Source organism: Mustela putorius, unplaced genomic scaffold (assembly GCF_011764305.1).
Source record: "Mustela putorius furo isolate JIRA1106 unplaced genomic scaffold, ASM1176430v1.1 tig00000228_pilon_pilon_pilon, whole genome shotgun sequence".
NCBI lineage: Eukaryota > Metazoa > Chordata > Mammalia > Carnivora > Mustelidae > Mustela > Mustela putorius.
In genome coordinates this window covers 2,957,361-2,971,303 of record NW_025421322.1, presented here as the reverse complement: position 1 = coordinate 2,971,303, position 13,943 = coordinate 2,957,361, and the positions used below count along the sequence as shown (strand labels likewise).

At 45.7% G+C, this 13,943-nt stretch overlaps 1 protein-coding gene across 1 annotated transcript in view; it reads right to left on the bottom strand.

Annotated features, from left to right (window-relative positions):
- Window positions 1-11,161: 11,161 nt before the first annotated feature.
- The window catches only part of LAPTM4B (lysosomal protein transmembrane 4 beta), a 74,830-nt gene continuing 72,048 nt past the window's right edge, over window positions 11,162-13,943 (bottom strand). Inside the window, exon 7 of the mRNA XM_045077969.1 lies at window positions 11,162-12,268. Coding sequence (XP_044933904.1) covers window positions 12,191-12,268 — 78 coding nt within the window. The 3' untranslated portion in view covers window positions 11,162-12,190. The remainder of the gene's footprint in view (window positions 12,269-13,943) is intronic.

Genomic DNA, 13,943 nt, shown 5'->3' with positions numbered 1-13,943 from the left:
AGCCAGTGCTCATTATTTCAAGTGCCCTTGTTAATGCCCATCACCCAGTTACCCCATCTCCCATGCATCTCCCCTCCAGCGACCCTCACTTTGTTCCCTATAGTTAAGAGTCTCTTATCATTTACCTCCCTCTCTGTTTTTGTCGTATTTTATTTTCCTTCCCTTCCCCTATGTTCGTCTGTTTTCTTTAATTTCATATATGAGTGAAATCATATGGTATATTTCTTTCTCTGACTTACTTCGCTTAGCATGATACCCTCTATGACCATCCACGTGATTCCAAATGGCAAGATTTCATTCTTTTGATGGCTGAGTAATATTCCATTGCATATTTATACCTCATCATCTATATCCATTAAAGATGGATATCTTTATCCATCTGTCAATGGACATCTGGGCTCTTTGCACAGTTTGGCTATTGTGGACACTACTGCTATAAACATCAGTGTTCATGTGCCCCTTCCAATCACTATATTTGAATCTTTTGGATAAATTCTTAGTAGTGTAATTGCTGGGTCACAGTTCTATTTTTAACTTTTTGAGAAACCTCCATACTGTTTTCCAGAGTGGCCGCATCAGCTTGTCTCCCACCAACAATGAAAGGGGCTTCCCCTTTCTCTGCATCCTCGCCAACATCTATTGTTTCCTGACTTGCTAATCTACACTATAGTCTATGAAGTGTGCAAAAGCATTATGTCTAAAAAATGTGCATAACTTAATTTAAAAAGATTTTATTACTAAAAAACGCTAACCATCATCTGAGCTCTCAGCGAGTTATAGTCACTGATCACAGGACTTCAAAAGCATAAATGAGAAAAGAAAAAAATAGATAAATTGGAATTCATCAAAATTAAAAGCTTTTGTGCTTCAGTGGACACGATAAAGAAAAGACAACCCATAGAATGGGGAAGATCTTTTCCAAACCATAGATCAATAAGAGATTTGTACCTAGACCATACAATTTAATAATAAAAATGCAGTCCAATTTATAAATGGCCAAAGTTTTTGAATAGACATTATGGCAAAGAAGGTATCCAAATGGTCAATATGAGAGTGAAAAGATGCTCAACATAATTTACCATTAGAGAAATTCAAATCAAAACCACAAGACATCACTTCACACCCACTTAAATGACTGTAATAAAAAAGTCTGGCAAGCGGTTCTACCAAAACCTGCGGGCCAGCACCTGCCCTGCCTGGCACCAGCCCCGTCCTATGGCCCTGCCACGAAACAATGAGAGAGACAGTTCTTGGCAGGCTACTGCCCCAGGGCACTGCACAGAAAGGAGACTGAAACACACCCCATTCTTCCTGTGAAAAAGGCCTATTTACTTGTCCTGGAACATCCGCCCACGGACCAGGCTTCAGGTTTACCACACATCTAGAGGCTTTGGAAATGCTCTCAGGGAATGCAGGTTGGGAGGACACTCTCACTTGGCCTTACTATAGCTTGTCAGTACCACCCAGCAAGCAGCTTATACACTTGTCTGGAACCCCAGTTTTTGCAACTGTCACCAACGGAGCACCTCCAGATCACCTGGTCCGGAGGCCAGCAGCATTAACAATTCTGGTCTCATAAGTCTGCTTATATTTGCAAACCTTAAAAGCTGCCACCTGAAGGAACAGCTTCCAGTCAACCTGAAACGAGGTGCTGAGTGAGATCCTTCTCTGGAACACTTACAGGTCTTGGCGTTCTCTTAACAACTGGGACCTATCAAGAATAAATCAGGCTGCTCAGACAATCACAAAGTTTCAAGAGACAACCAAAAGCTAGGGCAAGGTTCAACAACAAGTTTTATCTCCTAGACAAGACCATGCCTTCAAGATGAAGAGGTGACTGTTTCATCAATACACAAAAACAAACACAGAGAGTCAAGCACAATGAGGAAACAGAGGAATGTGTTCTAAATGAAAGAACAAGATAATAAAACTTCAGGAAAATACCTTAATGAAGCAGAAATAAGTAATTTACCTGATAAAGAGTTCAAAGTAATGGTCACAAAGATGCTCACCACGTCTGGGAGAAGAATGTGGGAATAACAATGAGAACTTCAACAAGGAGAAAATACCGAACAGAAGTCACAGGGCAGAAAAATACAATAACTGAACTGAAAATACATGAGAGGCATTAAACAGCAGACTGGATGAAGAAAGGATCCACAATCTAGAAGACAGGGCAGTGTAACTCACCCAAACAGAGCAGCAAAAAGAAGAGAATTTGAAAAACTGAAGATAATTTAAGGGAACTGTGGAATGACGTTGAGTGGAATAACATAATAGAGGTCCCAGAAGGAGAAGAGAGAGAGAAATGAGCAGAAAACCCAAGTGAAGACATAATGGCTGAATTCACATTCTTCTCAAATGTCCATGAAAAAAGACTGGAAATAACAAGTGTTGCTGAGGCTGTGGAGAAACTACATGTGAGCTTGTGCATTGCCTGTGGGAACAGAAAGTGGGGCAGCCACTGTGGAAAACATCTGGGCAGCTTCTTAGAAAGTTAAACATACAGTTATCACATAACCTGGCCATTCTACTTAGGTATATACCCACACAGAATCTTATACACAAATATTCACAGCAGAATAATCCATAATAGGCAAAAAGTGGAAACAACCCACATGTTTACCAAGTGATGGATGGATAAGTAAAATGAAATGTCATCTGCAGTCTAAAGGAATGAGAGACTGATATATGCTGCAAAATGAATAAACCTGGAAAACATGCCAAGGGTAAGAGCCCGTCACCAAAGACCACTTGTTGTATGATTCTATGTCCAGAACAGGCAAAGCCCGTAGAGAGAAATAAATTGCCTTGCGCTGGGAAGGCTGGGGGTGGGGATGGGGAGTGACCATTTGTGGGTATGGAGTTTCTTTTGGGGGTAACGAAAATGTTTAAAAATTGTGGGGATGGTTGTAAAACTCTGAATAATATTAACCATTATGTTGCAGCCTTTGGTTTGGTGAATTGTATGGCATGTGAGTTACATATTAATAAAGTTTTAGTTTTTAGGACTCATTTCAATTCTGAATCTCCATGCAAACATTTCGGTTTCTTCTGGAACCAGACTGCTCCTCTTCTTCATTTGCACACCCTGTTTTGAATGCTCTTTTTCCTGCAACCATGTCTCTCTCGCATCTCTCGCATGAAGGCAGGAATGGCTTCCTGCTCCATTCCTCAGCTTCCTCGCCTGTTTTTTTCTGATTATTCTGTGGCTCTTGCTTTCCACTGCTGGACTCGCCTGCTGGTGGGGACTTTCGTACTTGTGTACTATGGTCCCCCTCACAGGTCCCCCTCACACATCTTTACTAGAAGACTTGTGATATTCTTATAAAGGATGAAAGGCAAACATGCTTTATCACAAGTAGCCTTCCAGGGGGTTTGTTTAAATCCCAAGCGCCCAGGAAGTGGATGAACACATCAACCGTACGTCAGTGGCACATCCGCTGTTCGGATTTTTGCCACGTACACCCAACGCCTCAGAGTTCCGTAGGGTCTCATATTTGGTCACTGAGTGCTTTAACAATACACTGATCTACTGGGAAGGGAAAAGAAGTTTTGAGGGAGAGGCACATCGAGCGATTTACCTTTTCATTCAGAGCCCTACTGAATTAAGCTCACATGTAAAAGGAAACTGATCACAAGAATATCACGACCTAAGAACGCTGTTTTCTTTTGATTTCAAACAGAAGTAGAGCATTAGCTAGCCTCTCATCTTAGCTGCTCTTTAATCTTTCCTCAGAGATCAATCCTTTGATTATTGTGTTGTTTTTAACTCATCACCTTTACAGCTTTTACAGCTAGACGTCAGGATGCCCACTCCCCAAATTACACACAACTGCAGCTGCTGTGTTGGTAGGCTTTTCTGGAAGAGGGACCCTCTCTGTTCCCTTGCATGGTCAATAGGAATGACATATTTTCGGGGTGCCTGGGTGGCTCAGTGGGTTAAAGCCTCTGCCTTTGGCTCAGTTCATGGTCCCAGCGTCCTGGGATCAAGCCCCACAAGGGGCTCTCTGCTCAGAGGGGAGCCTCTCTCTCTCTCTGCCTGCCTCTGCCTACTTGTGAACTCTGTCAAATAGATAAATAAACTCTTAAAAAAAAAAAAGGAAGGAATGACATATTTTCCCAGCAGGCCCTTCTGTGAGAAGAGAGCTCTGTGGAGCCTGAGCCCCACTGAGCTGTTCTTCAGAATTTGTCACACTGGAGCCAGAATTTGGAGCACTGGATGCCTCAGTCAGTTAAGCGTCTGACTTTGGCTCACGTAGTGACCTTGGGGTCTTAGGATTGAGCCCCACATCAGGCTCTGTGCTCAGCAGAGAGTCTGATTGTCCCTCTCTCTGCTTCTCCCCTCTCTTGCTCTCTCTCACAAATAAATACAATCTTTAAAAAAAAGAGAGTGGGAGGCAACTGGGTGGCTCAGTCAGTTAAGCGTCTGCGTTTAGCTCAGGTCATGATCCAGGTTCCTTGCTCAGCAGGGAGCCTGTTTCTCCCTCCCCCTCTGCCTGCCCCTCCCCCTGCTTGTGCTCTCTTGCTCTGTCAAATACATAAAATATATTTTTTAAAAATTGCCATGGGTGGTATTACAGGCGTTTTTAATTTCTCTCGTGTGCTTATTTTATTCTTATTCTAGTAACTATTTGTGAGTTTCTTCCGTTCGCCAGACAAATACCAGGCAGTGAAGACAGAACCCTAAGGAAGAAAGACACAGACTCGAGTTTTCTTACCAACTGGACAAGGAAAGCAAGATTAGGGACGCCTGGGTGGCTCAGTCTTTTAAGCAGCCAACTCTCCATGTCTGTGAATCGAGACCCTTGTCAGGTTTCATGCTCAGTGTGGATTTTTTTTTTTTTTAAGATTTTATTTATTCAGTTGACAGATCACAAGTAGGCAGAAGCAGGCAGACAGGAGGGGAAGCAGCCTCCCCGATGAGCAGAGAGCCCGATGCGGGGCTCAATCCCAGGACCCTGGGATCATGACCTGAGCCGAAGGCAGAGGCTTGAACCCACTGAGCCACCCAGGTGTCCCTCAGTGTGGATTCTGTTGAGATTTTCTCCCTCTTCCTCCGCCTCTCTCCTCCCCAGCCCCACAGATCATGCACATGTGCTCTTTCTCGCTTTCTCCCTAAAATAAACAAAATCTTTTAAGAGGCTAATTCATTTAGGCCTTAAAAAGAAGAATAGCAACAGGAATCAGTGTTAAGACGTGCATTGGCTGGTCACTGGATATACTATGGAAGATTGTAAAGTGAATCACTTCCAGACTAGTGGGTCGTAAAAGCTTCCAGAAGGGGGTTTCTCAAGTTGAGATCCGAAGGATAGATTGTTGGCTTTTTTTTTTTTCCTTACAATACATGACTTACGTTATTTTTTAAACGCCCACAAGTTTACAATGTTTCCTGGTGCCGGCATCATACCTGGATTCACTGTGAAGTTGCTTAAGGAAGATGGCTTTCAGGGATGCAGCCGTAAGACAGAAGAAAGCCTACAGCCCCAAGGGAAAGGACTGCTCTATTCTGTCTCCTTCTCCTTAGACCAGCAGGAAAGGCTTGTTGACACAAGCTTCCTGGGGCAGGGGCAGGGAAGGAAGGTGAGTCTCAAGGCCTCCAACTATTACCCCAAGATGGTACAACAATTACAACCCCGTTCTACTCACTCACATACTAGTCTGAGTTAGAAGGCCGAAAATCTTTTTTTATTTTTTTCTCAGATGTATTTAAGTGTGGGGGGGGGGTGGGGGAGGGAGAATCTCAGGCAGATTCCACAGAGCGTGGAGCCTGACCTGGGGCTCCAACTCACGACCCTGAGATCACCACCTGAGCTGGAACCAAGAATCAGACACTTGACCGACTGCCACCCAGGTGCCCCTTCCTGGAATCTTAGTATGTTATTTTCCTCAACAAAGATAAATCAGTGCAGTTTTAAAATGGTGTCTAATTTCCTCAAAAGCAATTGCTCACTTAAAACGATGAACCGCTCTGAAAGGTCCACTATATCTGATCTTTCTTCCTGCCTGAATCAATTCTTTGTTTTTTTAAAGATTTTTTAAATTTTTTGAGGGGGGAGGTGGTCAGAGAGAGTGAGCACAGGCAGACAGAGTGGCAGGCAGAGGCAGAAGGAGAAGCAGGCTCCCTGCTGAGCAAGGAGCCCAATATGGGACTTGACCCCAAGACGCTGGGATCATGACCTGAGCCAAAGGCAGCCGCTTAACCAACTGAGCCACCCAGGCGTCCCTAAACTTTTTTTTAAGATTTTATTTATTTATTTGACAGATAGAGATCACAAGTAGGCAGAGAGGGGGAGAGGGAGGGGGAAGCAGGCTCCCTGCTGTGCCAAGAGCCCAATGTGGGGCTCGATCCCAGAACCCCGAGATCACGACCTGAGCCAAAGGCAGAGTCTTAACCCACTGAGCCACTCAGGCGCCCCTGAATCAATTCTTTATAGTAAGAATTAAAAGGTGGTATTTGCAGAACACTTTCCAGTCCAGTTAAATAGGAAACTGACAGCTTTACTTACGTAATGCAAACCTCAAGACAAAGGTCCACCCCAAGTTTACAGAGCTCACATGGCTTTGCATGGCATGTTTGCCTTCTTGGAATGCATTCATTTTAATAACTGGAAGTCAGCCGTTGTTAGTAAGAAGTGAGAGGCATATACAGGATTCTGGGATTCTAGATGTCTTAAATACCAACACCCACTCACATGGCCTTAATTGGCATCTAAACCCTGGCTCTGCCAGTAACTGGTGTGACTTTGGACCGGTTTCCTTCCTTTAGAAGTCTCCTTCCCTCCTCTGTACTATGCAGATGAAGTTTGTACATGCGCAGTGCTCAGCAGAACGGAAGGCACACTGGAGGGGCTCAGGAAGTGGTATACGTGGTTTCACCTGATCTAAAGGTGGAAACCACAGGGCTGGAGACTGATCAGATATGGGGAAAGGGAAAAAGAAGAACAAGACAGAGGACCAGTGATTTCGCTCCAAGTGGCATGACTGGAAGGATGACTGGGAGGATGGGGAGGCCACCAGCTGAAACGCAAGTCAACAGGAACAGATTTGAGGTGAGAGGCGCCAATTTTCTATTTGGGGTACAATGAATAGGTCATGTCAGTAAGCCACCGAGATAGAGAAGACAGAGCAGGACAAAAGCAGGGCTAGAGCTGAGCCCATTATTTATTAAAGGGAGCTCTACGTAGGAATGATGTTAATTTTTTTTTTCCTTAAGATTTATTTATTTGACAGAGAGAGATCACAAGTAGGCAGAGAGGCAGGCAGGCAGAGAGAGGAAGGGAAGCAGGCTCCCTGCTGAGCAGAGAGCCCGATGTGGGACTCGAAAGATGTTAATTTTAAAAGGACTTAACTTGGGGTGCCTGGGTGGCTCAGTCATTAAGCATCTGCCTTCGGCTCAGGTCATGATCCCAGAGTCCTGGATCGAGCCCCATGTTGGGCTCCCTGTTAGGCGGTAAGCCTGCTTCTCCCTCTCCCGATTCCCATGCTTGTGTTCCCTCTCTCTGTCAGTCAAAGAAATAAAATCTTTCTTAAAAATAAATAAATAAATAAATAAATAAAAGGACTTAATTTAAACTAAAGAAACATCCAGTGAAAGTAAAACAGTTGACAAAGAATAATTACAAATACATTCCTTTGGCTAAAATGAATACTGGGTGAAAAGCCACATCTCACACAGGCCACCACACAGAGCAGAGAGTCCTTTGTGCTGGGGCTGGTGGCACGGAGAGCAGATCCATTTGTTCCCTTTGTTCTTACCACAGCCGGGGGCTCCTGCAGGTGGAGGCCACAGGTGGAAGCATTATGGGCTCTTCAGGTTGGATGTCCCGTATCTAGGATTCCAGCAATCAGGGAACTTAGGACTTTCCAAGCTCTGAGTAGGCACAGGGGTTGCTGAGATGCCATACCACATGTGGGACTAGTAAGGGGCAGACAAGATGAAGACCCGTCTAGTCTGGGCCTTTCCTGGAAGAACTGTGGCTCAAAGCCACCACGCTGGCGAGCCACGTCCAGTCCACTGGGCTCACCCTGTGCTCTTCCAAACTCGCTTTGCTCTGTTGGAGAAACAGACCCCGGGTGTCTTGACATACACCAAAGAAGAGAGGTTATAATTTTATTTGCTGAGCCAAAGAGGTTCCCATCTTAATACGTATGCTCACTTAATAAAAACTGTGTGTATACTGTAATGACTTTTTAAAAAGCATGTGTTAAGTTTGAGCTGGGCTAAAACAAGCAAGCCTGAGTCCATTACTCTGTTTTAAGTCCAACCCTGGGTTCTGGAGCAGCAACTGCTCTTGCTAATTAGGATCACATTGATGAGGGGAGAGTGCTAAGACGGCTGCCTTGATGTGATTTTTTTCCTAGGTTGGCCAACGACAGCTTCCCTCTTCTGATGTCTGGGTGCTATAGTCAGCAAAAGGCGTGCGTGGGCTTCTGGGAAGGTCACCGATCTGGTTGGCTTCCATACTCGTCATTTGGCAGAAAACTTGGCTAGTGTGCAGAGACACTTTTAAGTGAATTCCATGGGTGTGGAGACATCCTTGCAAAGCCTTTTTCCTTCCCTTCCACTCCGAGCTGCCAAAAAACCCATTTTACACGGCTCTAGGTTCTGGCTCTGTGTTTGATACATGTTAGGTCTGAAGGTGGCAGCCCGGGGAGGGCTGAGCCCGTATTTGATGCTGGCAGTCCCCTTGTGCAGCTCTTTTGATAGTCTGGCAAAGATACCTGCCCTCTCCCCTCCAGACCATTAGTGACTGCCTATGTAATGAGCAGCAATATTATTTAATGATATTTAAGTCCGTTTCTAGATGGGTTGTGAAAGCTACACGTGTTTTTCAAGAAATGGGAACTATTTTCACAGTCTCATTAGTTTTCCTTGATCACAAATGCTCAGTTTGCACAGCAGGGTTTTATTCTCCAAGGATGAATATTTCAAAGACAATACATTGCTCCATGGAGAAAACAACTCTAATGGGGACAGTGTCTATACAGATGGTCTAGTGAGATCATTGCTAATAAGTTATTGTTGATGAACGAACTGAGAGTGAAAAGACACATAAAATGAGGTGTGGTTTGGGTCAGCAAACTTAAAATATTTAGGGCCAGAACAGATGGAGTAATTAAAAAAAAAAAAAAAAAAAGGTGGAGCAAAAAAGGCGAGGAGAGGGAAGGTTCTTTACATTCTCAGGGGGTTAGTAAGACCCGGGCGGGGGGCGGGGGGAAGGGACGAGGAGACCAGATGTGGAAGAGATCCTGCCATGAGGTTTTGTGTTGGAAGAAGGTACAGGAAGGGGTGGGGGGGGTCTGTTGGTCTTAAAACTCTTCCATAGGACTGGGCATTCTGGGAATCTGCCCAGCTTGTTCAATGGAAGCTCGGTTCCTAGGGTGACAGATCACATCTTGGGCAAAAGGTGTCCCGCTTCCTGTTCTCTCTGGCCCAAGGAACAGACCCCCAAATCTCCCACATGGGCTGCCTCTTGGTGGGTCCACTGGCACACCTTTGGGCGCCGGGCTGAACATCCAGGATCTAGTCATAAGGATCTCCAGAGGATGGTCAAGATGAAAAAGGCTGAGGCGCTCTCATCAGTAGAGTGACCGAGAGGCATACCGGCATGCGGACAAATGAGGGAATGACTGTATACAGCAAACAGAGGAAGAGGGTCAAATATTAAAGTTGGATTTAAAATACATTTAAGGGGCGCCTGGTTGGCTCAGTGGGTTAAAGCCTCTGCCTTCGGCTCAGGTCATGATCTCATGATCTCGGGGTCCTGGGACTGAGCCCCGCATCGGGCTCTCTGCTCGGCAGAGAGCCTGCTTCCTCTCTCTCTGCCTGCCTCTCTGCCTACTTGTGATCTCTGTCAAATAAATAACATTTAAGAAGGGCACCTCGGTGGTTCAGTCGGTTAAGCGTCTGTCTTCGGCTCAGGTCACCATCCCAGAGTTCTGGGATTGAGCCCCCCATCAGGCCCCCCCCCTCGGGGAGCCCGCTTCTCCCTCTCCCTCTGCCTGCCGCTTTGCCTACTTGTGCTGTCAAAAAATAGAAATAAAATCTTTTTTAAAATAGTAAAATAATTTTAAGAGAAGTATTTAACTGGACTGGCAATGAGATAAAGACAGAGTAAACTGCTGAGTCATGGAATGGGCTCCAAACACCACCACCTCACAGGGGAGCTGAGAGGACAGGTCATCACTCAGAGGAACTACAGATGCGGCCTTCCCGCACAGCCTGGGTTATGCTGTGCGTCAGGAAAGGCTGCTTCACCAGTTCCAGATGGGACATCTGAGAGTGACAGGATATCCTGGTGTCTTGTGGTGTGCTCTGAGCATAACACGAACAATATTCCCTCAGAGGACGGCCCCCAGACTCAAAATCAACACTTCTACTTAACCATGTGCCATTTTCTGGAACACAGAAATTAGCAGGCAGACGGCTGGAAAATCACAGGGAGGTCCATGCAAGCAACTGTGATGTCCTATGAGCCTTCCAGAGATCAGGGAAACAGTCCGAGAGGCCTTTTCCATTCCCAACAGCTCTTAAAATGATTAACTTACTGCGACTTACTGCGACTCTTATGGGCACAAAGCTTCCAGGAAGAGAATTTCTTAGGCTGAGTTTATAAAGAATACTAATGAGATACACCAAAAGAAATCACTGAGGCTGAGTCTCAGGGGTTCAAAAGTCCCCCCCCCCACTCCTCTATTTGATCTCCCTTGGAATGGAGTCAAGTCTGAACTGCTTATTAAAAGTACACCATGCACAGACCCGTACCCCTGGGGATAAAAATACATTAGATGTTTATTAAAAAAAAAAGTACACCATGGACATAAAGCAACCGTATGCAAAACAGCTGAGCACACCAAGCCTGGCAGGGGTGGGGTTTGGAAGTGTGAGCAGCTCAGGTCTGTTGGGCTCCATTTCTCTTGGCCTGAGATGCTCTGGTTTTATCAGCAATGAAACAGGGGGTAAAAAATTACACACACACACAAATGTGTGTGTGTGTGTGTGTGTGTGTGTGTGTGAGAGAGAGAGAGAGAGAGAAAGAGAGAGAGAAACAAGTTGTAAAGGTGCTTCCTTGGGCCAAACTGTGTCTGCATGGCCACATGTGAGTGGGAAAGGTCCCTAAGCACGATCACCACAAAATCAAAAGGTTACTTTCTCAGATGTGGGCAAATCTCACTTTAATTGCAAAGCCTTCATTTACAGCACACTCAACAATGAATAAAACAATGAAAACCAGGAGAGCTGTGACTTTTGCACACATGACCTTGAAATTCGGTAGTTGCGATAAGAACATTCCACAAGAAAAGCACCCCTCTACTCATTTCTCTGAAGACCGTTTTACATTTGAACAGATGACTGGGCATACTCGGAATTTCAAAATAGCATGCTATACCTTGCAAGGAGATTAGAAGGAAATCTTTTTTCATACTCTTAGGCAAATAAATTCTTAGTGACTAGGGTGGGCATGATAAACTAGAAAGGGAGCACCAAGTGGTACTAAACGCATCAGCTCCTCTCCCGTGACACAGGTGAGACCGCCTATCCGTGACCCCAGCCGTGGGTGTTTAAGACCAGCCGTCAGAGAGCGGCTGTGAGTCACTGCCTGGAATTGTTGAAAGGTCTCAATTTCGCCCGCAGACAGAATCCTTGAACAGCAAATACAAAACTGCCACTGAATTTAAGTCCTAAAGAATCTTCAGGAAATTCTCGTTTTATTTATATAGACAGGGACACCTACTCCGTCATTAGAGCAATAATCACACAATGGACACGCGTGCTCTGTAAGGTGTGAAGGGTTTGCTCCAACACTGGCTTAAGAAAAGCATCATCTAATTCTCATTTTATTTTACACTCTCGAAACAGAAGGAACACAAAGGGAAGGTGTGATGATGAACTCCCGGCCTCTGACGCGGGGGGCTCATCCCGACTACTGGGAAGGGAACCCCGGGGAGGACGCCGGAAGCCCAGCGCGCCGCCCTCCAGAGGACTCTACACTGAGTCCATCAACGTGCTCTAGCCACAGTGTATGCTTAAAACTAAAGAGGGTTTCACTTAACGTCTACATTTTAAAACTGGAGCATTTCAGCAACAACGAAGCTCAGAGAGCTCATCCCAGAAGAGAAAAAAAGGACTATTGCTCCGACGTCCGGAACTGAAGTCGCTGTGCTCAGTCCCGCCGCGCTCGTGGGCTCAGGCAGACACGTAAGGGGGCGGCGGCTCCTTGGCAGCCCCATTCACAGCGGGGTCATCGCACGGCGGTAACAGCACCTGAGAAGACACACAGCAGACACCCGGGTTAGCGCGCACACGTGCACCCCCGTTCCCCTGAGCTCTCACGGCAACGGGACTCTCACGCAACGGGACTCTCACGGAACGGAATGCTGGTCATCACCTGTGCCAAATTTCAACTCGCCAGCAAGTGGCCACACTTCCAGGAGACGTTTTTGTTCATTTTTTTTTTTTTTAAGATTTTATTTATTTGCAAGAAAGAGACAGAAAACGAGCAGGGAGGAGTTGAGTGTGAAGCAGGCAGTCCGATGCTGGATTCGATCCCAGAACCCAGGGATCACGACCTAAGCTGAAGGCAGACATTTAGCCGACTGAGCCGGCCAGGTGCCCCGAGACGACGACGACTTTTTTTTTTTTTTTTTTTTTAAACATCCATCGGGGCGCCTGGGTGGCTCAGTGGGTTGAGCCGCTGCCTTCGGCTCAGGTCATGATCTCGGGGTCCTGGGATCGAGTCCCGCATCGGGCTCTCTGCTCAGCGGGGAGCCTGCTTCCTTCTCTCTCTGCCTACTTGTGATCTCTCTCTCTCTGTGTCAAATAAATAAATAAATAAAAATCTTAAAAATATATATAAAAAATAAAAAAATTAAACATCTATCAATTGATGAATGGCTACATAAGATTTTATTTATTTGCCAGAGAGAGAGAGAGAGAGAGAGCGAGCGCACAGGCAGAGGGAGAAGCAGGCTCCCCGCCGAGCAAGGAGCCCGATGTGGGACTCGATGCCAGGACGCTGGGATCATGACCTGAGCCTAAGGCAGCCGCTTAACCAACTGAGCCACCCAGGCATCCCCCAAGACGACTTTTTAAAGGAGAAAGTGGAAAGAGACTTCTGGCCCCTTCTAGGTTTTCTAACCCTGCTCACATGAGCCTGGATGTCAAAGTACCTGTGGGTAAAGGTACTAAAGACACAGGCCAAAGGGCTGTGTCTCTAGGACTAGAAAGGAAGCAACTGTCTTTTGAAAGGAGAAAGGCTTCTGGGAGATGCCTACGTGTGCACACGAAGAGGGTGGGCACCTGACTGACCATGGGAACCACTCATGGGGAGATCGGCCACCTTTTCTCAGCAGAGCCTCGAGTAATTAACTTCCCCTCCATTTCTACACCTGTAATACAGGGATGCCAAAGATTTGGAGGTCTACAGAGTAGTTAACACTGCTCGATGCACACCTGAGATGGGCGATACCATCCGTAAATGGCTCAAGAGGAACAGCACTTGTGCTGACTGACAACCTTCCTGTTCACATCTCAAGTACAAAAACAAGTGCCTGGAATGGTTCATGAACTGGCAACGTAAGGAAACACCGACTAATTCTGTAGTAAAAAACCAACTGGGGCATTTGAACTCAGTATCATCAGCCTAGTAGTATAGTCAACTACCATTTACTAGGCACCTACTAGACAGCAGGCACTGTGGGTACAAGGTAATTAAGAGAAAGGACAGTCCCTGCCCTCAGGCATTCAGAGATGAGATAAATGAAAATCTTACCCACCTCAAGTGCTTTGTGCGAAGACAAAGAACATTCACAAATGGAAAAGAACAAAATTATGGAGATCACTTACACTGAAAACGGTAAACATTTATCAATGTTTGCGTTTTCATTTATTTATCCTTTTAGCTTCCAGAGGTACACACTCACGTTTGAAGTTTTTTGTT